Below are 27,196 nucleotides of genomic sequence, written 5' to 3' on the forward strand. Positions count from 1 at the left end.
TTGCCTTGGTCTTAAATTAGACCAGGAGACATGAACTCATGACCCACCTTTTAATGAATGTAGATCATATGACAGAGGCAGGTTCAATGCTTAATAGAATGCACACCACTGTATCTCTCAGCCATACATACAGAGAGCATTCAGTTAGTATCATATGTGTCTTCTACTATTTCCCAAGTTCAAACCTGACCTTTCCTTTCTCCATAATGACATGAGTGCAAAAGTGAGTGGTGACGGTCATTGATTTGATTGGCCATATAGGCTTATATATGTATACAACCTAACCGTGGACATGCTGTGAGCCCGTGACAGCACTTATATTTAACCCTGTGTAGGCCTAACTAAGTGAAGGCAAATCAATTCCACCAATTTACTCTCATTAAATTAAGGTACCCCAACACTTTCCTTTTTTAGCCACAGTATGGAATGCATGACGTAATTTGGGAATGGCTCTCACTTGCAGGCAACGCGCGCCGCGCGCGCGTGTGTGTGTTTGTGTGCGTGGTGCGTGTGTGTGTGATGATGAGCGGTGTATTGCTTAGCTGTGATTGGATGGAGGGCGGCGATTCCTTCTGTCACGATTTCGTGTCGCTCCCACCGGAGCACGCCGATCACACACCGCTGTACACAGTACAGGGACCAGGGCTGTCCGTGCGGGGTTCGTCACATGAAGGAGCTGGGCCGATAACTCGGGATTTATTTTATCCTTCTTTTTCTTTTCTTTTTTTTTGTCCGTTCCTGTCGGTGGGAAACGGCCGGGGGGAGATCCTCGTCTGTGCTGGAGGAGCGCTCCATCCAGCCGCCTTTTCATCCTGTCGGGCTGCGGTAAGATAGAAGTCTGTCACCATGCCGGTGTTTCACACCAAGACCATCGAGAGTATCCTGGAGCCGGTCGCGCAGCAGATCTCCCACCTGGTCATCATGCACGAGGAGGGGGAGGTGGATGGCAAAGCCATCCCGGATCTCACGGTTCCCGTGCAGGCGGTGCAAGCGGCGGTCAGCAACCTCGTCCGGGTGAGTTAGTCCCAGGATTTATGTTCCACATCTGCAGGAGCCGAGCTGCTTTGAGCCGAGCTGATTGAATGGCATGTGTCAAACTTTGCTCTGAACCGCTGACTGACTGATTGATTGATCATTTATTGATTGATTGATTGATTGATTGATTGATTGATTGATTGATTGATTGGTTGGTTGGTTGACTGATTGATAATAAATAAGAAGACGGGCACTGGATTGGACCGCATCAAGTTTGTGGGGCGGAATAAACGATTCATCCAACAGAATGTGTCAGACAGTGACTGACTGACTGTCACACGGGGCAATAAGAGGAGAGGGAAATGTCACTCGTCAGGGAGAGAGGTGCAGTTTTATTATGCCTCTGCTGCTGCTCTGCTGCCCCGGAGCTCGTATCACCTCTCGGCTCTCCTTCATAACAGTCAAAATTAGCCTTGGTGGATATATTGCTGAGCTTGCGGTTTCTTCACAGAGTGGTGAATGTAGGCTACCCGGTTTTTCTTTCCAGACATGAATAGATTACAATTGTTGGCTCATGTATCACTGCCACAGAGACATGTCTCCCCGTAATTTTCTTCACCAATTCCTGCCTATTCTGAATAATTTATAGGCTATTATAAACCACTGCCTTTGACCTGTCCTGTGTCACTGTCACATCCTCCTCCTCCTCAGTCCTCCTCTCATGCTGTTATCTCAGTGGGAGAGAGATGGATGGCAGGAATTTGAAACCAGACAGACAATTTTATCTATTTATAATCCCTTAAAGTCAATGCAGAAGAGATCATTACCATTGATCCAGGATAATTGATATTGATGATGCAGTGGGAAGATAATGATATATTTAGTAAATTACCACTTGTGTTTTTGCACAGAATGACCATGTTATTGTACCTTATAATAATCAGTCTGAACCCTGCCTTATATCACCAGAAATAGAGGTTGCAAAGTGTTAGCAACAACCTAATCCTTTCACGATGAATCCAAATGAAATGTATCTATAGAATACACTTCAGGAGATGCAGATGTGATAATGTCGATGATGGGGTGGTCAATTAATTGAATTAATACATTTTAGGCCTCAAAACAGCTATACATATCGTTTAGGAAGTTAGTAGCCTTGGATCAAGACTATCATGCAATAGGTGTATTTTAACGAATCTGACTTTTGTATCTAGATAAGAAATAGTCTTGGTCCAAGGCTAGGAAGTTAGCCTAAATATTTTCTACTCTCAGTGGTGACTGATTGTTTTTACTTCATAGAACAGACATGAAGGAAGGTTGTGTTTAAAAAAAAAGAGGCAGAAGCCATGTTGCTTTGCTGTGCTTCATGACTGTGGTTGTTTCGTATCGGATTAGAATTTTGAATACTCAGATACAGCTGCTCTATTTTATCCTGGCATTATTAGACCAATAATGATACTAGTGTCATTATCACAACTGAATATCTAAAATTGTGGACCATTCATTTACAGTAACCCATTCAAACATGCATTGATTTGTTTCTCCTGTGAACCGTCCCTAAAGGCATATAGAGTTGTGTGAATAGTAAGAAACATTTCCATGAACAAACGTCTCATTGACGTCTCATTGATTGTCTTATTTAGTCTGACATGGTGTGCTTATCTCAGGCAGGAGCTTGTGCATAGACTGCACACACTGCACATTAATGTGTCCTCGACCTCTTACCAATAGGAATCTGATAGCATCAGTCATTGTTGTTGATGTCTCATTGCTCCTAAATACACCCGCCCCCTCTCCCTCTCCCTCCCTCCCTCTCTTTCAATTGTCAAAGAGGTTTCATTGGCATGGCAAATAATAAAATATGCATTTACATTGCCAACGCAAGTGTTTCTGGCTAGTGTTAATTAAAGACTAAATACTTTTAAAAGATTTTTGATATTAGTTGACTAAGACTAGACTAAGACCAAACAATTTCAGATGACTGAAATAGGACTAAAACTAAATGGTGGGTTATTTGAAAGACTAAGACTAAATCAGAATGTGTCAAAATTAACGCTGATTCTTGCTCTGTCTCTCTCACTCTGCCTCCCTCTTTCGGTCTCTCTCAACCCCCTCCCCTCCTGCCTCTCACTCACTCTGTCTCTGCTATTGTGGTCTTCTATCTCGCGTGTTCTAATCTATCGGTTGACCCGTCCATCCAGACGGGGAGCATAAGGAGGCTAATGGCAGCCTCAGGCTTGCTGCTGAGCGTTGGGGATGTGTGATGCTGTGTAGAGTAGACACTAGACAGAGATAAGGGCTGAGGTCACGGTGACACCAGCAGGTGTGGGACAGAGAGAATGCAGTCCCTCAAGACAGACGTGTTGTTGGCTTGCGTCATTTACAAATGGTCCGGTACTTTCGGAAGCTCTGAAATTGAGTAGAAAATGAAGTTGATGTCACAAAATGGCCACACTTAATGTTTCACCCAGTCGCGTAGATAACGCAGGGAACTGTAAACCAAATTAGTCAAAGCCTATAATGTAGGCTATTTTATGCTTAGCAGAAATGGAAATTCTAAAATATATTTCATATAGCCTCATAGCTATACTTCCTCGTACAATGAATAATTTAAATAGCAGATTAGCAAGCTCACAACACGTTGCATTATGAGCTTTAGTTGTAGTACCTGCTACTGGGGCAGCCTTAGCTAGTGGGTAAAGAGAGAGAGGCCGTCTGATAATCAGAAGGTCACTGGTTCACCTCCCAGTCTGCCCATATACTGTATGTCAAAGTGTCCCTGAGCATGACACATTTTGACATTTGACACGAGCATGGAGGAAAAAGGAAGGTGTAAAGTTGAAGGAGAGGGAGAGATAATTGAGTAATAATAGAGATAGATGATTCAACTCATGATAAGAGGAGGAGAGGAGGAAGAGAGAGGGGGAGACAAAGCTGTTTAAAAGGTGTTGAAAGAGAGAACCAGAGGTGGATGAGGAGAGTTGAGGAGAGAGCCTATAAAATCCAGCTGTGGCGTTATGACTGGAATGAATGAATTAACCACGCCGTCATATGTTAAAATGTTCCATAACATTGTTAAAAGATCTCAAACATTTTCAAAATCTTTCAAATATATAGCAGATTTACAAGATACAACAATAACGTAAATAGCTCATCTATGAGCTCACAATGTTGTGGGATTGTAAATCAGCTATTTTCACTATTTGTCATATGACTAAGTACTGTATATATAGCGTAAGTGGTTAATTTGAGGCAAAGGCTGTGCTTGTACATAGACAGCATCATGTCATCATTATACCGTCTACTGTAGAAGTAGATGGTCCTAGGTGGGAGGGGGACACTGAAAAACATACATATACATGCATGTACATGTGCATATGTACATGCATACACTCAACCACACACACAATAATTCTCTCAAAGTGTTTTTGAATGATTGTAGAGGTGCTCCGATCCATCGGTATAAATTGGCCGATCTCTGCAATTTATCTGATCCAGAGAAAATGATCTTTTATGATATGATATTATATAGTATAATATTGCTTTTCAGCTTTGTGACAGGCCCATCAAATGCCCCCCTTCCCCCCACACAGACAGGAACAATTTTGACATTTTGGAAATATTAGAATTTTGCCCTCACGCACAAAAATCGGTATCGGCCAATCGTGAGAGAAAAGAAATCAGTGACCGCGATCGTTCCCAAAAAACCTGATAGAAGCACCCCTAGATATTTGAATAGTTTATTAACAGTTAGCAAATAAATGTGGTCATGTGGTACGATGATTACGATCATACAATGACGCTAAAAGGATAACACAAAAAGTCCTGAAGGCTTGTTTCCATGTGTGTGATCTGACGTTGTGAAGTTGGTTAGTGTCGTCGGGATGTCCTGGCTAGATGAGCCTCGCTGCTGATGTGATCCGCTGTGCCTGAAGACTGAACTTCAAGTGCATGCATGTTCCTGAAGTCGTCAACATAGACTCCTGAGTATGACTAGGGGGAGGGGCGAGAAGGAATAAATAGATTTACTGGTCAGGGAAGTAACCACACACTCACAGAATATAGGGGAGGCGGGGGGGGGGTGCAGAGAGAGAGAGAAGGAGCAGTGAAGGAGGTGATGTGAATTCAATAGATCAGTGGTTCTCAAACTTTTTGGGCTACATTCTTCATTAATCTACGGCACCCCTAATTACATAGTTACTTAACTAGCACATTATATTTATGGCATATTTTACTATTATGGCATTAAGTGCACCGAGATGTGTTGCTTGAGAGGCTTGAGACTGAGAGACGAAGCATTCTCAAGACGTCAAACGGGTGACTTCTTGGGACGGACCTCCCAAGAAGTCTTGACTGCAAGGGGGGGGGGAAATATTGTTGTGAGAGAATATCTGTTTCAGTCACTGTAATAACTTTGTACTGTAACTTTACATTCACACTCACATAGTTTTATAAGTTATATCAATTTAAGTTTATTTATAGACCACATCTAAAAACAACTTTTGCTGTACAGAACATTTCATCAGCACAAAAGAACAACCAATAGTAAACAACGTACAGAGGCATAATAAACAGTTCATCAACAATCCCTCAATGGGCTGGCCCCCCTTTACTGAACCTATTGAACTCCATAACCCAGAGTCGGAGCTGACCTCTCATTATTGACTCAGCCAACCACCAAGTCCGCCAAGTCATTTCTTAATTTTAACGTAATCACCTCCTGTTTGATTGTTGTTTGTTTGATTGTATTTTGATCATATTGCTTTAGTTTTTAGTTTTTTGGACCTGTACAGGATTTTGGTTGACTACAGTCGTTTTCTAAGTGTGCTATATATATATTAAAGTTTTGGATTTAAAAGATTGCTGTTCTATGGCTTGAGGTCAGCTCATAGGCGCTCAAGGCTGCTAAACCCGAATCAACTCTCTCCATCTCTCTATCTCTCCCGTTGACTGTGGCTTCACTCCCTCAAGTCGGTGCCGCTATTTGTGCATCATGGATTGCTAAAAATGAAGAATGAAAATGGAAAGAAACTAAAATATACCGGTAGTATTACAACCACGAAACACGTCAGAACTGACATCACTCATCACCACAAACAACAAAGAGTGCTGTCCATGGTTCTGAAACAACCGCTATTGCTACAGTAATTATAGCCTATATTAGCCTATTAGACAAACCATAGACAGTACACACGTGTCGTGAACAAAGCATACAAGTGCATGCAGTAAAAAATGAACGTTTTTCACTTACCATTCATTTCTTTATGGGGAAGGTGATACTCACGGTTGATGAACATATTGGCTATGCCATCCAGGTCGATGTTCTCTTGTGCCACATGCTTGTACAGAACAGTTGAAAGGTGATTCAGTCTTTATTGAAGTCTCCGCAGGCATAAGCTGCATGTGAGCTGCTTGATTACAGGGATAGTCTCTTAACCTATTTTGGGCGGGAAGTTCCGGGAACCCCTTTTGGTGTTAGCATTATGTCATGCTTTAGCTATTGAAAACATACATACATATCTACATATGACACTGTGTGTGCAACATGGCTGTCATGTTGGAAACAGCAGTAAATCAGCGGAGCACAGCAGGTGCTCCGAGGGTTTGATTAGGCATCGGTCTGTTATAGAGCGGAGCGGTCATTATCCAGAAATAACAGATGAATTTGCCGATTGACCAATCAGGATCAAGCATTCAACCAAGCTGTGTAATAAGATTAGATAGATGTTCTTCTTAGCATGGTGCTGTAATATGTAATTGTTCTACTGTACCTAGAGTCACTTAAGTGACTGGATGAAGCTGATACTTTATGGGTGAACACTGCTCAGAGCTCTGCATGGGACCAGACTTGGAGTGCTTAGTGGTGGGGGGTATGTTATATGAAAGAGAGAACACAGCATGCAGCACACCCAAAACCTGTGCAGCTATCTTAAGAGCTAATGTGATATAATGTGATATTGGTAAATTGTAAAGATGAACAAATAACTCTGTGGCACCCCTGGACTGAGACATTTTGAGAAACCCTGGAATAGATATGACAGTGCTGTGGTGAAGTGAAGCTCTAAAACGTAAAACCGTAGTGGGACACCGGCTCCTGACAGTGTCTATGGTGTCACGCGTCTTCAAATGAGACCATGTCTAGCCACCGCATGCACGCACGCATGCACGCACGCACGCCACACACACACACACACACACACACATTAATGCATCCTTGACCATGACTCTTTTAGATCCCAAAGCAGGGCTGACATCACTAAAACACTACTAGACACCTCCAGGCTGCCTCCTGAACCCTGGAACACCAGACACACACACACACACACACACACACACACACACACACACACACACACACACACACACACACACACACACACACACACACACACACACACACACACACACACACACACACACACACACACACACACACACACACACACACACACACACACACACACACACACACACACACACACACACGCGTGTGTGTGTGTGTGTGTGTGTGTGTGTGTGTGTGTGTGTGTGTGTGTGTGTGTGTGTGTGTGTAAGGGTCATTTGGTCCTCACAATGTCTATTTCTCACTATATTTGTGACGATACTGTATGTGGCCCCCACACGTTTAGTATAAGTACACCCGGGTTTGCTTTTGCTGTTGGCTATGATTAGAAGGGCACTAGTGTTGCATAAAAGTCACTTAATGTACAAAGGCAAGCTAACGCTAGCTGTAAACAAACCTTCCTTCTTTCAAGCTGAAAATGGCTTTATCGAACCAATGAAGATCCACTTTCAGGTTTATTTGATCCAAACTGGAATTCCCCACTGCAACCAAAGAACAGAAACATCTTGTGTCAGCAGTGACAGATTCAGGGGTGCAGAGGTTGTATATACATGCCCCACATTTTATTTTATTTTCTATATTCAATTAAATTGATAAGTTCAATTAACAGTTCATGACGTCTACACAACGCCTGCTAAACAATTGCAATACTAGTGATTCTGAAACCTTTACATTTCAAGGACCACCATAACTCAGAGGGACCAGGTGCATTTGGTTTTGGTTCCATTTGTACTCTCTCAGAGTTACAGACGTATAAGGGTCCATTTGGAAGAGTCACGATACCAAGAACTGGCAGACTCAAATGCAGACAGACAAAGTTCAAGGGTGTTTATTCACACAAACTTGGAATGAGGAGGGAAAGGTGGTAGGCAAGCAGAGCAGTCAGAGCAACAGGCAGGCAGGCTGCAGCCAGGTGAGAGCTGAGGTGGAGGAGAGGAGTAACAATCACTACAAAGGGTTTACTGGCTAGAAGCATCTACTACTTTATAGGCTGGAGGTGATGAGCTGATGGCAGGCAAATGCGTTGTCTGGTGCGAATGAGGGGACTGGGAACAGGTGAGCCAAGTGGTAACTGGAGCCAAGCCTATGACCACACACACGCCCACACAGAGCACAGACACAAACAAGGAAAACACAGCCCTGCCTGGGACTGGGACAGGAACCCCCTATAGGAATTGTTAGAGCGAACCGTTAAGGAATTGTACTGTTAAGATGGAATCGTTAACAACCGGAATCGTTAAAATCCTAAAGGATCCCAACCCTAGATGGCATTGATGGCACCCTAGAAAATGCCAAAATTGTAAATTATAAATGGATTCCTTTAGGAAGAAAGAATGGGAAAGAAGAACAACACTACCGTTTTACTATATTGTTGTGGAGCACAACAATGGAGCATCTGGACTCTGTCTACATATCAATGGTAATCTTGCTACGTGAGCAAGATTACCCCCCCCCCCCCCACACACACACACACACACGCACAAAAATACTCTACACTCACAGAATCACTTAACTCTGCATTAATAATTTATTGAATAATCGATGTCAAGTTGTTGGTGGTTCTGGGAAGTACTGAAGCCCAGAGGGCCTCTGTCCTTCCTTTCTCTCACCAGACAAACAGTTGCTACTTGCTGCTATTATTTTATTATTTTTGTATATGTGTGGTCAGTATCAGCAAGAATGAAAGGAAAGGTGTAGAAGGTGGTGGTGTTGTATGGTTTAGAGACTCTAGAGACAGTCGCACTGACAGGAAAGCAGAGGTATAGCAGAGACTAAAATGTTGAGATTCTTTCTGCGAGTAACAAGGATGGATAGGATCCATCACAGTCACTACATCATAGTCACAGTGCACAGATGTTTTGGAGATAAAGTCAGAGAGGCTAGACTAGACTGAGATGGCTTTGACATGTACAGAGGAAGAGGAAGGATAGTGAGTAGAAGGATGCTGAGGTTGGAACTGCCAGGAAAGGGGAGATTTGTGGATATAGTGAAAGAGGACATTAAGTTGGTTGTTGTGAAAGAAGAGGATGCAGAGGACAGGGTGACATGACATGGAGGCAGATGATATATGATTATATATATATATATATATATATATATATATATATATATATATTTGATACCGGTATATGATTAATATTATTTTCAGGTCGGGATAACAATTTTATCCCATGAGGATTCATGAGATAGAAATCATACAGGATACATGATAAACACGTGAAATTGGAAGCGATGTGAACTTCCAGGGGGTCCCCAGCAAAAGTAGTTAATATACTGTACTATCACAATCATTTTAACCACTATATCCATGTTGGCAAAAAGAATAGCAGATCTACAAGCTCACAGCACATCACTGATCACTTCATCCCACACTGCGAGCTTGTATATCTGCTATTTTTGAAATATGTTTTTTTTTTTTTTACATAAATCTTCTCTTCTTTTTTTATGTTTTTTTTGTGGCTTTCACCTTTATTTTATATTTTTTATGGAGGGACAGACAGTAGGCTGACAGGAAATGGGGAGAGAGATGGGGGTAAGACATGCAGTAAAGGTCGTCGGGATCGGGAGTCAAACCCGCGGCACACTGCCAGACTGGATTACCAGCCAAGGTGCCTGGACCGCTGAGCCACGGCCCAGGCCATAAATCTTCTCTTCTGGGGGTCACCCTGGCACACAACTTTTTCAGATGATGGTCCCTGGCCAAATACCTTGACTTTTGACAAAGTTTGAAAAGCACTGCTTTATTACATTCCCGGAAATTAAGGGTTTTGGACATGCAAGCTTTCTGGCCAACAGCGGTGATAATGTGTGAAGTGTAGATGGGTTGCATCCTGACGTCCTGGAGCAGGTGATGAATAAATGGCTGGCTGCCTCCTGGGTCTCTGGGGCTGGAAAGTCTATTAACTGGCTTCTACAGACACAGCAGCACAGAGACACTGATGTCATCATCTTGCTGTAATTGCATCTTGCCTGTGTGTGTGTGTGTGTGTGTATGTGTGTGTGTGTGTGTGTGTGTGTGTGTGTGTGTGTGTGTGTGTGTGTGTGTGTGTGTGTGTGTGTGTGTGTGTGTGTGTGTGTGTGTGTGTGTGTGTGTGTGTGTGTACTTTTTACTTCTACTCCACTACATCTCAGAGGAAAATATTAGTTACTGTAACTTTTAGATTTAGATTATTATTACACAACATACAGTACATTAACCACAGCCACAGGTCATATACAAATTTCGGTCTTTTGAAAATAGCCGATCTAAAAGCTCACAATGCGTAGATCTACTATTCTCAAAATACGTTTTATACATTTGAAAACTTGTATAATGGGACATACTGCATAATGAGCACTTTTACTTTTGTACTTTTACTCAAGCTTGCAGGGCCCTTTGCGAGACTATTTCAGATAGGTACAGCTGTTGCTTCCGTCGAAACCAAATTCATAGGTCACCGATTTCAATGTAACGCAGCACAGGCACCCCCGCTAGTGTTTTGGTCGTCCAACAGTTTCTTAACGACTCGGTGGGAGGAGAATTGAAAATAGCAGATCCAGCAGCCTTATAAGTTATAACTCTATGGCACATGCAGTGGTGTTTCCAGGAATTACATTTTGGGCAGGCAAGAATTACATTTTGGACAGGCAAGATGTGTTAATACCACAGACGAATAACAGTCTAAGTCCACACTATTGATCCATAATATATAAATGATAGATAAGGGTTCAGGACAACAAGGCCTTTTCGTGGAGGGGTCAGTCTGAAATTTGGACTTAGACTGTTTTTCGTCTGTGGTACTCATTGTCGTCTCCCCGCGCACAATCGTAGCACTAAAGGTTTTCAAAGAGATATACCTGCCAGACGAGTAGTATACTGAAAGGCTTGAATTTACATTCCAATGGGTGATTGAGGGTTGCGCTCTACCGCGACGGCCAATCAGCTGTCCACTAATAGTTCTCATATCTTGTTTTTGTCCTCTTTTTTTCTCATCGTATGGATTTTGGCCAGGCCAGAAATGGATTTGGACAGGCGGACGCCTGCCCTCGCCTTATTGTAGATACGCCTCTGGGCACATGCGGGCCCTTTCATTTGGTGTAGCGCCACAGCCCTCGGAGGGGTTGATCCATCACTGGTAGCTCGCCCTGGGGGTTCTTCTAAAGTTCAGCATCTCTTTAAAGATATGTAAACATGTGAGCCTCACTTGTACAGTACACATGTACAGTACATTCACAAATCTGACTGTGTTCCCACCCTGCTGCGCGCACAGTTTTTAATTTTCGGGCAAGTGAACATGACCTTTGGGCAAGTATAACAATCATGACCTGTACTTGCAGATGGGCAAGTGCTTTTAAGACCTTTGGCCTTGAATGTGTCAACCCCTGACTGTAATACTTAAGTGTCAAAAACACCGTCAGGGTTAGCACTAGCAGAGGGCGGCTGTGGTTCAGGAGGTAGAGCAGGTACCAATGATCCATGGGTCGGCAGTTCGAATCCCGGCTCCTCCTGTCGACATGTCGAAGTGTCCTTGGGCAAGACACTGAACCCCACATTGGTGTGTGAATGTGGGAAGTGAGGACGCTGGCGTCGACTGTTCATAGAAAAGCGCTAGAAAAATGCAATCCATTATTATTATACCAGGGTAGCAGGAACAAAGGGCAAAGGACCCAATTTGGGTTTCGATGCGTCATGTTATGAACTTTGTACTGTAGATTGGCTATTTTCTCGATTTGTAAAACCCCCCTGTGTACCCTTTGCGATTATCTCAAATAAGTGTGATTAGGCTATTATGTAATAATTGTGGCTTTATATTGGAGGTGTTTCTGCAAGAGTTCAATAGGTGCTGAATGAATGGTGTGAACTGTGAATCACCTCATCCGCTGGGCCCATGTTTGGTCAGATTGTCCAGAAACAAAACAGGTCTGGGAGGCAGAAATGAGTTTCGGAAATGGGGTCAAGGTGACCAGAACATGAATACAGAGGCTGAGACAGGACTAAGGAAAAGAGAACAGTCAGAACACAGACTGTAACTAGAAAGGTGTGCTCAGGATAGTGGCATTGTTTGAGTATTGGAGGTCAAAGAACTGGAGTGATGAATTACAGGCAATTATCTGTCGTAGCAGTATTGGACAGTGCAGGACAGTATGGCAAGGGGAAAGGGGCAGTGCTGTAGTGTATGACGTTTTTAGTGGGGAATGCCATTTTAATTAAGTCGCAAAGAATGCAGACTATTTATATATTTAATCAACATTCATATGTGCATTCAGCATTTCTTCATGTAACCACCACACACACAATGGCAGTCAGGTGAGGAAAGGAGGGAAAGTCCGAGGTCATCTGGTGGATGAGTTGGGACAAGCAGGGTCTGGGCAGTTGAACAAGAGACAAACATCCACTACAACAAAATGCGAGAGCGTTGCTTGCTTATCAATAGTCAAGTTCTTAAAGCTCTATGTTCTATGTTTTTAATGCCATATTACCAAACAAAACATAATGCATAGACCTTTATTGGTGGAGAAAACCTTAAACCAGCAGCTAGTAAGCATGAGACACATACTGTAGCTACAGGTGAGAGAAGAGAGAAGTGATAATAGAACTAAGATTAAGGTTCCCAAGTTGCATCGTTCCCAAGTAGGCCGGTGGCCGACTGAGACGGGCACGCACAGGTCTAGTATTTATAATGTACAATCTATCACCATAATATGAACATACGTCTATCGTCTATTAATGGATATTTATGTACAGTGTAAGATGGCCTACAGCTGTGGGTATATGGACAGTATAGTACAGTTATTTTACTTTTAGTCAAAAACAGCACAAGGTACAGTCAGACATTCACACTAAAAGGATAACACAAATGTTATCACAATGTAAACAAGTCCAGGGGACTTGTTTACACTGTGGTTAACAACAGTAATATAATCAGTAAATATAAAATCTATCAATGTATCATGGCTGTCTCGAGTTTAAATCTTTAGGGTTTGTAAGGACAGCACATGGGTTTGATGAGAACATGTCAGGAAGCAGCAGTCAATAAGACCTCCTGTGGATGTCTCTCCATGTGAGTGCTTGGCCAGTCCCCAAACCTACGTCTCACAGCAGACAGAGGGTCTTTGTCCCCAATCTGGCCCCGATACTAACAAGCAGTCGGCCAGCATCAGCCAAAACCCAGCTGGACAACAAGCTCTCTCCTCTCTAGTCTCGAAAGATACACTGCAAAATCCTGGGTGTTGATTTCACTCTCAGGATAACACTAAATGAACGTGTATTTAAAGTACTTTTTTTCTAAAAATGTTATCCCACGATTTTACAACCCATTTCTTTTTCACCCAGTGTCAATTATCTAATGTAATCCTGGGAGCTACACTTCCTCTGCCAACCTGGGGGGGGGGGGGGGGGGGGGGGGGGGGCAGCGGACTGGCCTTATGCTTCCTTCCCTGCATGAGGAGTCTAAGCTGCTTCTTTTCACCTGACAGGAGGGAATTTCCCCGGCCGGACGTAGTGCGTGGAAGGAACACGTTATTCCGACTAGTTCCTTTCCCCATGCAAACTCCACACAGAAAGGCCCTTTCACCAACCTTGCCTCGGGTATATAAAGTACTTAACATATTTAATGTATCAGGGAAAAAGAAAAAAAAACACGTCATCATGGAGGTTTACAGGTGAAAAACATCCACACTGTCATGATGCTAATACAAATGTATTAACATTCCCCCAGAGGTTTGTACTTAATCTCCTCACTCCCTCTTTTCACTCAACAGCAAATCTTTTTGCCTACAATTGCCAATCTGCATAATCACAGTGCGTATGTGACAGATTGTGATGTGAGTTTGAAGACTGAGACTCATTTAAATAACAAAGTTGTACCAAAGTGCTTTACAATAAAATATTAAAAACCACAACATTTAACAACAAACCACTTAATTTAAAAACAAACATCTTTGCCATCTTTGCCAGCCTCCTAAGTTGGAAGAAGCTCTTTCTGACTATTTCATTAATCTGTTTGTCCATCTTTAGATCAGAGTCGATTTAACCCCTAGATTGGTGTCAGTTGGCTTTAAGAAAGGCTGAAGGGGGCCTAAATCACCGGGAGGAAACACATGTGCGTGGCTGGGCCCAAACACCATAACTTCAGGCTGTCGTTAAAGTTTAAAAAGTTTAAAGCCAGCCATGCTTTTACATCCTCCAGGCAAGCAAGCAAGTGTCACGGTTTGCAGAATGACTGAACCCAAATGCAGAGGAAAGTTCAAATAAAGTGATTTATTAAAGCAAACGAGGTCAAGCTTACAAAGTGTTAGCCGTTGCCATAAACAGAAAGACCAAAAAGGCAAACCTTACAAAAGGCATAAAGTAGTGAAGTCCCAAAACGGAAGAGCAACACAAGGAACTAGAAAGGTCGCAATTTTAAAAAATTGCAAAGTGTGGTTGCCGCAGTGGCTTACATATGCCCCTCCCACTGATATTGCCAGCCAATTGCAATGTCGCGTCACCCCTGCGATCATGCGTAAGTAATTCGGAGGGAATTTATCCCCCCAAAAATCATGTTTTTGCGACAAACGGTTACATTTCTCGCATTTGCGGCGCCCCCTATGGATGAAAATAGAATTGCTTTTGGTACTTGGTTGATTGAACCACCCGCGACATGTGATTCAAATTTGGGATGGATTGGACATTCCGTTCGTGATTTGTGGCGTTTTTTGTAAAGTAGGCCCCTCCTGCTAACTTCGGACGACGATTACGGCCGAACGATACGCACTATCAAAATTCCGCCGTTCGAGTTTTCATCGGAAAGGTCCGGAGATCATGTGTACAGATTTTTGTGAGATTTGGACAAAATCTGTAGGAGGAAAAGCAAAAAGTGTGTTTTGGATCAAATTCAAAATGGCAGAAAATCTATCATGACGCAAATGGGCGTGGCCTATATGGGGAGATGCGTCATGACCCAAGGAATCCAGGGAAAAAATAATTTTGATTTTACGACCTACGGTTCAAGAGTTATAAGCCAAAACGTAAAGTGGGCTGTTATAGCGCCACCATGAGGCCGACCGATAACATTATAAGTTAATTAATTTTAGTAATTATTATGAACCTACCCTCCAAGTTTTGTAACTATAGTGCTTACAGTCTCAGAGGAAAAAATACTTGAATGTGATTTTTTGCATTTTCCCATTCATGTCAATGGGGAGATTTAATGCACGAATAAATTCATATCAATTAAACTATACAACATTTCTCTTAGCAAAGTACAAGCACACCATTCTGATTTTTTCCGGTCGATTTGACATATGGCTCAAGTGCGTACAGTCAAAACTGTGGGAGGAGTAGCATTTCAAAATAAAGGTTACTCCAGGGTGAATAATAAAGTGTTACGATTACAATAGTCTGGTTGCCCTGTTAGGGCAACCACACTAACTAGGATCTTCAAGGCAGAGCTCAGGGACGGCAAAGTAGACCACCGGACAAAGGTTTATGTTCTGACAGTTTGTTTGAGGAATGAGTCCAGTATTTATAGGTGGTGGGTTGATTGTAGCAGAGTTCACAGGTTTGTAATGGGCTGGGCTGATGAGAGTGGAACCAGGTGTGTACAGTAACTAGGACTGAGGGCTGCAATGGGAAGTGGGAGTGGCCGAAGTGGAAAGACAGACACAACTGGGCAGAGGGAGAGATACAGAAAGAGGGGAATAGACAGGCAGAGGGCCAGACCATGACAGCAAGGGTTTTAAGGAGTCAGGGTTGTTACGTTTCAGAGGCAGGTAGATTTGGCTGTCATCAGCATAACAGTGGAAGGAAATAGTGTTTTATAAAAAATAGATGAGCAGGTACAACATAAACAAGATTGTCCCAAGAATAGAGCCCTGTGGCACTCCGCAGTGGAGGGATGCTGTGGAGGATGTAGCGTCTCCTAGGGTAACACAGAAACGTCTCCCTGACAGGTAAGATCTGAAAAACCGTGCTGACCCTCTAATGCCAACCCAGTGCTCCAAACGAGAGAGCAAAATGCTGTAATCTACAGTGTCGAAAGCGGCAGTACTTTGTTACTTTGTTACGAGTAGCCTTCTACTCGTCGGACTGTTAAAAGGTTTCGTTAGGATTGTTACTATTTGTATTGCCTGTCTTCCTGGAGACTGTGATGCTAAAACAAATGTATTGTGTATTGCAGGTGGGGAGGGAGACTGTTCAGACCACAGAGGATCAGGTGATGAAGAGGGACATGCCCCCTGCTTTCACTAAGTAAGTCTTTATCAATAACACTTCCTCCAGACTACAGTCAACAGGGTTGACCTAACGGATGCGCTGAACTCTCTTCGGCCTTGCCTTTCTTTCATGGTCACTCACTCTCATGTCAATTTAGGAAATTATAGAAATAATCCATTTAAGACCAGCAGACAAGAAGAACTCTGTGAACCAAAGGTTTCATGATGTTAATGCAGTTTAATGGCAGGAAGCATGGCTGTGATCCCAGCTGCTGGGAAAACCGCTTCAGTTCTGACGCTCATGTATACCCTGAGCCTTCACTCAGTTTGAGACATGGCCAGGCTGTCTGTGCAGTACTTATACTGTACTTCTGCGCCGTCATTTTATTCTCTTATTTTTCTGTTTTATTTGTACAACTTTTTTCTTTATTGTATTCTGTATATTTTTGTATTATTAAAATGCGTATTTTACATGCTCTTAATGCTCTGTGTCTTAACCACTTGAACCGTAGCATCCTGTTTGCAAAATAGTAAAAAAAAGGCAAAGAAGTTTAGGGATAAGGGGTTTAGCGGTGACGAAAATGGAGCCCCTACTGTGCAAGCTCACAATACGAAAAAAGGATGGGGGCTAGCATAGACCCCTGGGGGACTCCGGTCAAGAAGTATAGTAGTATACCGTATAGGGTTTAAGTGGTTTTAATGTGAATGCTTAATGTTTTTCAGTAAAGCACTTGTTGAATTGCCTTGTTGTTGAAATGTGCTCTACAAATACACTTCCCTTGCCTTGCTTTGCTGTCTAGAAAGCTAATGGCCATTTGTTGTTTTCTAGCCTGGACCCAAAGAGCTGACTTAGATTTTAGGGCTTACTGTAAAGTGTTACTCAGCAATCATGGAACTCTCTCTCTCTCTCTCTCTCTCTCTCTCTCTCTCTCTCTCTCTCTCTCTCTCTCTCTCTCTATCTCTCTCTCTCTCTCTCTCTGTGTGTGTGTGTGTGTGTGTGTGTGTGTGTGTGTGTGTGTGTGTGTGTGTGTGTGTGTGTGTGTGTGTGTGTGTGTGTGTGTGTGTGCGCTCGCGCGTGCGGTGTGTGTGTGTCCATGTGCGTGTGTGTGTGTGTGCGTGGCTGCGTGCGTGCGTGTGGAGGTCTCATGAGGCCAAGCATTAATGCATACCCCTATGATTTCTGTACACTTTCACCATTCTTCCTCGCAGCTGTGGGAGGGGGATAATTTAGATCTCAAAGAGAGCCATGCTGCTGTCATAAGCACACACACACACACACACACACACACACACGCATGCACGCGCACACACACACACACACACACACACGCACACACACGCACCAGTGCATGACACCATAAATCTCACACACAGGGCTTAGGAGGGGGCATGTGGGAATGTGAGCTCTACTAAATATAGAGGGACTGACGGCCATCGATACCCTGACCAATGGGGTCAGGAAGGGGAGGAACTCGTTTTTATTCAAGCCCTCCCAAATGCATCTCCTTAGTCCACTCCTTACTAAGGCTAGGCTAATCATCCATCTATAAGCATTAGTCCTTACTAAGGCTAGGCTAATCATCCATCTATAAACATTAGTCCTTACTAAGGCTAGGCTAATCATCCATCTATAAGCATTAGTCCTTACTAAGGCTAGGCTAATCATCTATCTCTAAGCATTAGTCCTTACTAAGGCTAGGCTAATCATCCATCTCTAAGCATTAGTCCTTACTAAGGCAAGGCTAATCATCCATCTCTAAGCATTAGTCCTTACTAAGGCTAGGCTAATCATCCATCTATAAGCATTAGTCCTTACTAAGGCTAGGCTAATCATCCATCTATAAGCATTAGTCCTTACTAAGGCTAGGCTAATCATCCATCTATAAGCATTAGTCCTTACTAAGGCTAGGCTAATCATCCATCTATAAGCATTAGTCCTTACTAAGGCTATAGGCTAATCATCCATCTCTAAGCATTAGTCCTTACTAAGGCTAGGCTAATCATCCATCTATAAGCATTAGTCCTTACTAACGCCAGGGCTCCACCGGACGTGTTGCGTCTCCGTCGCGTCGCGTCAAAAAACGCACCGGTTCAATTTTAATGCACGCGTCGCGTCTCCGTCAACGCGGGCAGTGGAGCCACCCTTCATTGATTAAAAAGGGAACATTCCCTGACGGTGACGGAGACGCGACGCTGACGCGCCCGGTGGAGCCCGGCCGTAAGGCTAGGCTAATCATCCATCTCTAAGCATTAGTCCTTACTAAGGCTAGGCTAATCATCCATGTATAAGCAGGACTCCATGTATAAGCAGGACTGTAAATGAAGAGACCCAAACTCACAACTCAGTTGGATGTGAATTTGTAGAGAATTCCAGTTTAACTTAATTACAATTAAGTTAAACCACAACATGATGAATGCCAGAGCTGTTGATGATGATGATGATGATGATGATGATGATGATGATCATCATTACGCCCTTCGTGACCGGAGGCACTATGTTTTCTGGTATTTTGGTTATTTTTGTATTTTTGTCAGTTACTCTTAAACAGTAATATTATTACTTATTACTTATTACTTTAAAAAAGTAATATAGTTACTTTACTTATTACTCCCTGCCAAAAGTAACTAGTTACTTATTACGTTACTTATTACTTTCTTTTCTACGCCCCCATGCAGTAAATGCATATTTTGTCCCCAAAAGTCTTACTTTGCATTTTTAACATTAGCAGTCCCCCCCCCCCCCTATTCTGCAGTGTTTATTTAACTACTGTATAGTGTACACATGATGATAGGTCTACTTGGTTCCATTTGTACATTCATTTGAATTAAATGAACACTAAGACTTTTACTGTGTATGAATTCATAAATTACAGACTAAATGAAAACCAGACCTGGGCTCAAAATGAAAGTGGTGCCGGTGTCTCCTCCACAAACTAAACCTCCATGTTTAGTTTGTTTACATCTCAGTCTACCACGAGTCACACACTAGTTTGTTGTTCCGCATTCCGGACGGGTTAAGGCCTGCCCTTCTGCATCTGATACTTCACACGTACAGACGTTTCCGTATCTGCTCTAGAGTCTAGATCTAGACCGGATCAGCAGCCTGCAAAGCAACTCGACCCCAACCCAGTCTACCATTAGAAATAAACACTCAAACCCACAGTACCCACATGAAACCTTACCCTCGTGAAAATAGTAACTAGTTACTTTTTTGGAAAAAAGTAAAAGTAATATTATTACTCAAAATAAGTAACTAGTTACGTTACTAGTTACTGGATTTTTTTTTTACTGAAAGTAATATATTACTTTAGTTACTTGACCGCCGTACGACAAAATAAAGTGGTTATGGCCACTGTTGCCAAATGCTTGTTCAGGGGTGGGCCAGGATGTCATGTCTCTGATTTGATATGGAAAGTGTCTTGAAACAATTTGTTGTGATTTAGCACTAATATGAAAGGGAATTTAAATTGAACTGAATTGTGTGTTTTTGTAGGGTGGAGAACTCCAGTTCAAAGCTGGTCAAGGCAGCACAGATGCTGAAGGCAGATCCATACTCGGTTCCTGCACGGGACTACCTCATTGACGGATCCAGAGGAATACTGTCGGGAACTTCAGACCTGCTCCTCACCTTTGACGAGGCAGAGGTGTGTGTGTGTGTGTGTATGTGTGTGTGTGTGTGTCACAGTGTGTGTGTGTGTGTGTGTGTGTGTGTGTGTGTGTCTGCACACGCGTGCGTGCGTGCGTGCGTGCGTGCGTGCGTGCGTGCGTGCGTGCGTGCATGTGGGTGTGTGTGTGTGTGTGTGTGTGTGTGTGTGTGTGTGTGTGTGTGTGTGTGTGTCTAGGAGGGTAACACCATAAGTGGAATCACATTGAGATGCTCACAATATCTACTGTACTCACTAGAACCGTTTTGACAGCCCAGTGCAGCTTCAGTCACAAGGCATTCATCACAAGACTGTACACACACACACACACACACACACACACACACACACACACACACACACACACACACACACACACACACACACACACACACACACACACACACACACACACACACACACACACACACACACACACACACACACACACACAATATGCTACACAAGCTCTGCAGTCTGCAGTGACATCAAGGGCTGCCAAAAAAAAGTGCACAGTTGATTGAGTTTATGCCCCAAGGAATTTGTCTGTTACACATTATTATTCATAGTCAGCCCCTTGTTTTATGTTTCAAATGCATTTGAAAGTGTTGACGGTGTGTGATTGTTTGTGTCTGCGGTGTGTCTTAGGTGCGGAAGATCATGCGAGTGTGTAAAGGCATCCTAGAGTATCTGGCAGTAGCTGAAGTTGTGGAGACCATGGAGGACCTTCTCACCTACACCAAGAACCTGGGGCCAGGTAAAGCATGAGGCGTGCTGGCTGCCTTTTTACAACGTTAAACTCACCAACATTGCAGCTGTATGGAAAGCTTGAATTATCCTCTTTTTATCTGCAATGTTTTTGTTTATTTTGTTTATTTAAAAACATATACACTAGGTGTACTGTAGGTACCCTCACAAGAAAAAATGCAGTAATCCCGGTTTCTAAACTACCTCCCCCTGGCCAGCCGGGGCGCCTGATGGTGGGTAAAGGAACTGGTCGGAATAACGCGTTCCTTCCACGCGCTACGTCCGGTCAGGTGAAAAGAAGCAGCTTGGACTCCTCATGCATAGAAGGAAGCATGAGGTCAGTCTGCTGCCCCCCCCCCCAGGTTGGCAGAGGAAGTGTAGCGCCCAGGATTACACTAGATAATTGACACTGGGTGAAAAAATGGGTTGCAAAATCGTGGGATAAAAAAGAATTATAAGAAGAAAAAAAACATATACACTACTACAAAGATGTAATATGGAGATACAAGGTTTGTTATGTGTCCTCAGGGATGACCAAGATGTCAAAGATGATTGAAGAGAGACAACAGGAGCTCACTCATCAGGAACACAGACAGATGCTGTTCAACTCCATGAACACCATCAAACAGCTACTGCCTGTCCTCATATCAGGTGTGTGCAATTAGTTTACATAATCGTCATAATCGTTTCTATGTTGAAAAATGTTCATACATTTTTAAATGCGTACTTTGTGACGTGTTTTGAGCTTGTAGATCAGCTATTTCCTTTTTTTAAGTATAATATAAAATTATATCTTTGTGTATAAGTTATCTGGGTTGTCTGCCCTGTGCAATATTTGATTACGAAGCCTAAAAGGCAAACAGAAATTAAATTTGTATTCATAATTATGTTCCAATGTTCAATGCCAAAAATCGTATTAATAGTACCACAGACGAAAAACAGTCTAAGTCCAAATTTCATTCTGTTTTTCGTCTGTGGCATATTGTCAACTTATATTTGTAATCGTGACATCGAGCCCTAGCACACAATGTGACCTTGTAGGTTGTCTATAGTTGTGCATCGTCCGTCCGTCACACATATGGACCCTTAACGCCTCCATATATGGTCACGTCTCATGACATCACGTCTCGTGACACGTCACGCCACCATATATGGCCATCTCCATATATGAAGATCACGACACTGACCTTATCTAACCCTGGATAACCATACATGGGGAAGACTGGAACATCACCTAGATCTGCATATATGGAGCCGGCCAGCAACTCTACATCTGACCTCAAACCCTTAGATCTCCATATATGGAGCTGACCTGTTCTGACATTCCAAATGTTGATCTGACCTCATCAAACCCTGTACACTCAAGACACGCTCCATACAGTATACATATGGCCAGTACAGAATTCATTCCATATGTTGAGCTGACCCCCCAATGCCAAAGCGCCAGCGCTCACCCAGCAGTCTGACGTCTGCCGTCACCCAGACGGATGCGTGCACGCGCCCTCAGGGTGTCTTACTGGTAACGAGGCTGCAACAACAAATTGCCATCATTCTGGTGAATAGAATTAAAGACCATGGCTTGATGCATTACAGTAGGTGTATTAGTGTATTTCTGAGTTAAGAGCACTGAGAACGGCCAAGTGTTGGAATAGAAGACCAGTTTTTTTGTTATTATAGGGAAAGCTTTTGCTGAAAATAGCCGATCGACAAGCTCACACCGCGTTGCAGCGCAATACGGATGCTGGGGTAGTTACTGTACGTGGTTAAAGGATAATTACGGATTTGCCGTGTTCTTAGCTTAATCTGTTGTTATTATATCCAATAACGAGTGTTACAGGTGAAAAATTACATAACAACATCCAGAGCGCAGCACAGCTCCAACCGCGCACGCTGGCTCCTAGGCTAAATCGCTTATTTTGAGTGTTCGATTTAAAAAAAAAATAATCTACACATCTGTCTTTCATAATGACTAAAATCGTTGCACAGTGTTTTTTCCCAAAGGGGCTTCTGTAACAAGGCCAACAACAAGACCCAGCGCACATGCTCTGAGCTGCGGTCCACCTCCACCACTGGTGCCATTGTTTTTTTGGATATAATACGATCAGAAGAAAAGCGCTGGTCCGGAATTCTCGTTTAAGAAGTCTTGTCTTCCTGTCCTCAGCCATTAAGATCTTCTGTGCCACCAAGAGCAGTCGAGGTGCTGGTGTGGAAGAGGCAGAGCGGAACAGGAAGTTCACCTTTGAAAAGATGAGCGCCGAAATCAACGAGATCATACGAGTCCTGCAGCTCACCTCGTGGGACGAGGATGCTTGGGCTAACAAGGTAGGACAGGACATAGGCCTACTGTACTTGGCCCACTGATCACCCACTTGACATGTTTCTCAGCCATCACCTTCTTCCGTCCACTCCTAACTGAGCCTGCATCCTCAACATCAATCACTCACTCACTGACGGCGCACAAAAACTCAGCATCCTCTCCCTCAGCTCACCCAAAGTTGTTTTAATGCCAGTAGCTATTTTCAAAATTTCAAAAGTTTAATAAATATTTTTTGTAATTAGATTTTTTTTTTTATTGTGCTCAGGAACACAGAGGGAAATTATATGCCACAATTTAGGCATTTACTGTAGCAGATGCGCTTAATCCAGAGCGATATACAGTAAGCAAGAACAACACAAGGTCTAATGTAGGATCTTAAGAACATCTGTCTAAAAGTAGAATATCTGTACAATGAAACTATAAGTATGTCTATGTCTATTAGAGATTACATATTTTAGCCTTTGCACACGCCTGCAAGGTCGTCGAGGCTACGGCAAGTGCTACGGGCTAATTAAGGTGGAGTCTGAAGAGGTGAGTTTTCAGACTACGGTGGAAGATTGGGAGTGAGCCACACACCCTTATGCTTCATTTATACACACGTCGCATGATGGTGTCGCTTGCAACTTGTAGCTTGTAGATCGGCAATTCTCGACAAGCACCGTCGTACCACACACTGCCCCAGAGCTACAGTAGCTGAGGTTTCATCTCCATGTCCTTCTGCGCTTCTGTCTCCACTTATTTTTTTTGCTTGATATTATAACTCTTTGGTTTCTTCTTCTTTTTTCTTTTTCTTCCTCCTCCATTCTTTTCCTCCCCGTAGAAGGTAAGCCTGTTTCCGATCCCCTCCGCACTGCTGCAGCATGTGGATGTGTGAGGAAGGGTCAATGTTTGTGTGTTCATAACCCGTCATGTCGGTACTTACTGTCTTAAAGTAAGTGTGTGGTGAATGTCTTTATTTGGCTGGCTGTCTGTAGCCTGTGTGATGTTGTACTGTATTATAAATAGTATGTCATCACTATATTATGCTATATATACGGTATATATATATAATATATGTTCAGTATGTGTCATTTTGTCACTCAGTGTGTCTTTATATGAACTGCATTACTTGAATAATAATGTTGTGTGCTACTTTTCAGCTTAACTGACATATTTAAATAGCCATTAACTGCTCTACTGTAGCTCCTAGCTTTTTACTTTGTTGTAGGGCTGTGATGACTCTCGCCGAAAATAACGGATTTTAACACGTTTTTAAACATCCATTATTTCCGGCAAGCAACACAGTCGTATGGCGAAGTATAATTTGAGTCTAGTCTCTTTCCTGTCTTTGCTCATTCTATTTGACTGTTTTCATGTATCTGGCATTGGTTCACTTTGTGATGAACCAGTCAATGTGCAGCAAATGAAATGTAATCTGATGGAATTTTTTTATACTTTTTGGCACATCAGTTTGAGATTTTTCCCTGATGTGGTTTGGGGAAGAGGGGGGGGGGGATTTCTTTTTCAGAAGTCTAACCTGTATCACTGCATGTTTATAGCAAGCTAACAACTTGTCCAGCCAAGGACTTGTTTGTGTTTAGGTTCATGTGTGTGGGGGTTCCTGTTTGTATACACTGCATATTTCAAGTGAGCCTGTTATAAGCGTTATTAGTGTGTGTGAGAAACCATGGCCCAGCATGTCTGCTCAGTTCATGAATGGTAGGTAGATAATCTGATGGATGTCCAATGCACATCCATTGTAGGTGGCCGATATTGAGCAGTCCATTTACTATGAGAGCTTTGTGAGCTGGAAAAAAAAGCTTTTGTTTCTCCAAACAGCCTATAGTTGCAACCAGGTGCTACAAAGAAACACAGAGCTCACTGCTACAATATATAGCTGAGGCAATAATCATTACTTGCTGCAACTATTTAAAATGTCTTAGTGATTATTCTATCAATTACTTTTTCAATTAATCAAATAATAGTTTTTAGGTCTTTTATTTTTTATTTACAGTATCAACAATCGTCAGATTATAGATTTCTTTATTATCGACCAAATTGATTTGATCTGATTAACCAGTTAAGCCCTATTCTACTTCGTTGTCCAAACACTGTCACCTCCATATTGCGATAATAGCAGATCTATAAGCTTACAACGTGTCACATCACAATGCATTGTGAGCTTGTAGGTCTGCTATTTTTACATTTAAACTTTAAATATTTATTTTTATTAAATCCCTACTAAGGATTAACCTTTCTCAATATCAATTTTGCCCCTTAACGAAGATTTTAGTCATTGGATGTAGGGTAAACAGCATTGCTTTGAGTGATGCTGGTATTTTCCATACAACTATACAATCTGACAACTGTTATTTCATGTCCAGGACTGCATCTTTGACAAAGGTATACATGATGCTCTGTTTCATTCTCACTTCAGGACATGGAGGCTATGAAAAGGTCTCTTGCTTTGATCGAGTCTAAGATGGTACTAGCTAAAGCTTGGCTCAAAGACCCTCATGGACAACCAGGTATGATATTGAGTTTGTAGATTGGCTATTTTCATTTCTTTTCTTAAGCCATTTTGCAATAGGGGGTCCACAGCCAGAGACTATGGCTATACAGGGGTCCTTGACCTGGCAAAGTTAAGGGAGCCCTGGGTTAGAGAACTCTGATCTTTGATAAACTTGATCTGTGTTTACTGTGTGTGGTGTGTCCTTACGTACACAGGAGACCCTGGTGAGGTTGATCTGTGTTTTACATCTACAACACTGTGTGGTATGTCCTTACACAGGAGACCCTGGTGAGGTTGCCATACGTGTGATCCTGGACGAGGCTGCCAAGGTGGGAGAACTGTGCGCTGGGAAAGAGAGGAGAGATGTCCTGGGCACCGCTAAAGCTCTGGGCCAGATGACCGAGCAGATCTCAGATCTCCGTTCCAGGTAAACACACACACACACACACACACACACACACACACACACACACACACACACACACACACACACACACACACACACATTTTAACCATTTATTTATGTCCACACAAAGGATATGCATACAAGGACACAAATATTGGTGCATTAAATTACATCTGCAAAGTCATGGCATGTGTTTTCATGATACAACAGGCATGTCACACAGTACTCTATGGGTATAAGTAACAGCGTCTCCGCCATATATGACGGCTACCAATTATAGCAGAGACACCACAATACTTTGCCAGCCTTTTTGCCTCCTTTTTGGGCATCCCAAGTTGTTGGAACCCTCTAACAACCAGTCTGTGCATATGCCCTAGGCTGCCAAATATAAAGACAAATAGTCTGCACCTATAGCCCAGCTCTGAGATGGTATGTAGAAGTGGTTGGTATTTTATGACCTTGGTCATAAAGGCTTTCTCTAGGCTGTGGTCAAAGGTGCAGGCTATCTCTAATACAGACACTTCTCTGGACTCTTCATCAACCACAACAATATCTGGTGTATTAGCTGCTAGATCATCATAGCATAGTCATAGTCTACTAGTCTGTTGCGTGGAGCACGGAAGCTCTGAAAATGATCAAGTGAAAAAGAGCATGTGACGCCTCCTCCCCGCTTCTGTTTTGTCTTTACAGTCGCGCAAATGTATCCTAATATGAATCAAAATCATCGAAGCATATATAGCTTGCTGCTTAGCAGAAATTGAAATTTAAAAAGAAAAAGAAAAGATATTTTAAAATATATTTTCGTGAACGGAAATGACAAACAAACAGCTTCCTGCCTCGGATTTCGGGAGGTGTAGTTCTAGACCTTAGAGTATATATGAATAGAGACGGCACCCGGAGGAAACCCTGAAGCGCAATGGACATAGTGGCCGAATTTGGTATTGCAGCGCTGGGCCAAGAACATGAACACGCTGGTCCGTTGACTATCATTGCGCACGTTCATGATGACACGTGAACGCGGTTTCAGTGCAATGGCAGCGCGTTCATGTCTTTGGCCCAATCAATCCCAGAATGCACTCTGTTCCTAACCGGAAGGAGG

At 42.8% G+C, this 27,196-nt stretch overlaps 1 protein-coding gene across 3 annotated transcripts in view; it reads left to right on the plus strand.

Annotated features, from left to right (window-relative positions):
* The first annotated feature begins 633 nt into the window (after positions 1-633).
* The window catches only part of LOC306930936 (vinculin-like), a 45,260-nt gene continuing 18,697 nt past the window's right edge, over positions 634-27,196 (plus strand). For 2 of the 3 annotated variants that reach the window (XM_079512049.1, XM_079512050.1), the window contains exons 1-8: positions 634-1,014; positions 16,459-16,529; positions 19,986-20,136; positions 20,785-20,893; positions 21,412-21,534; positions 23,045-23,205; positions 25,617-25,707; positions 25,971-26,118. In XM_079512049.1, the coding sequence (XP_079368175.1) occupies positions 847-1,014; positions 16,459-16,529; positions 19,986-20,136; positions 20,785-20,893; positions 21,412-21,534; positions 23,045-23,205; positions 25,617-25,707; positions 25,971-26,118 (1,022 nt within the window). In that variant the 5' untranslated portion in view covers positions 634-846. Of the gene's footprint in view, positions 1,015-16,165; positions 16,232-16,458; positions 16,530-19,985; positions 20,137-20,784; positions 20,894-21,411; positions 21,535-23,044; positions 23,206-25,616; positions 25,708-25,970; positions 26,119-27,196 lie in introns of those variants that run through there. The other variant, XM_079512051.1, reaches the window with a different exon arrangement.

The sequence above is a fragment of the Electrona antarctica genome (genome assembly GCF_951216825.1).
Source record: "Electrona antarctica genome assembly, chromosome: 10".
Lineage (NCBI taxonomy): Eukaryota > Metazoa > Chordata > Actinopteri > Myctophiformes > Myctophidae > Electrona > Electrona antarctica.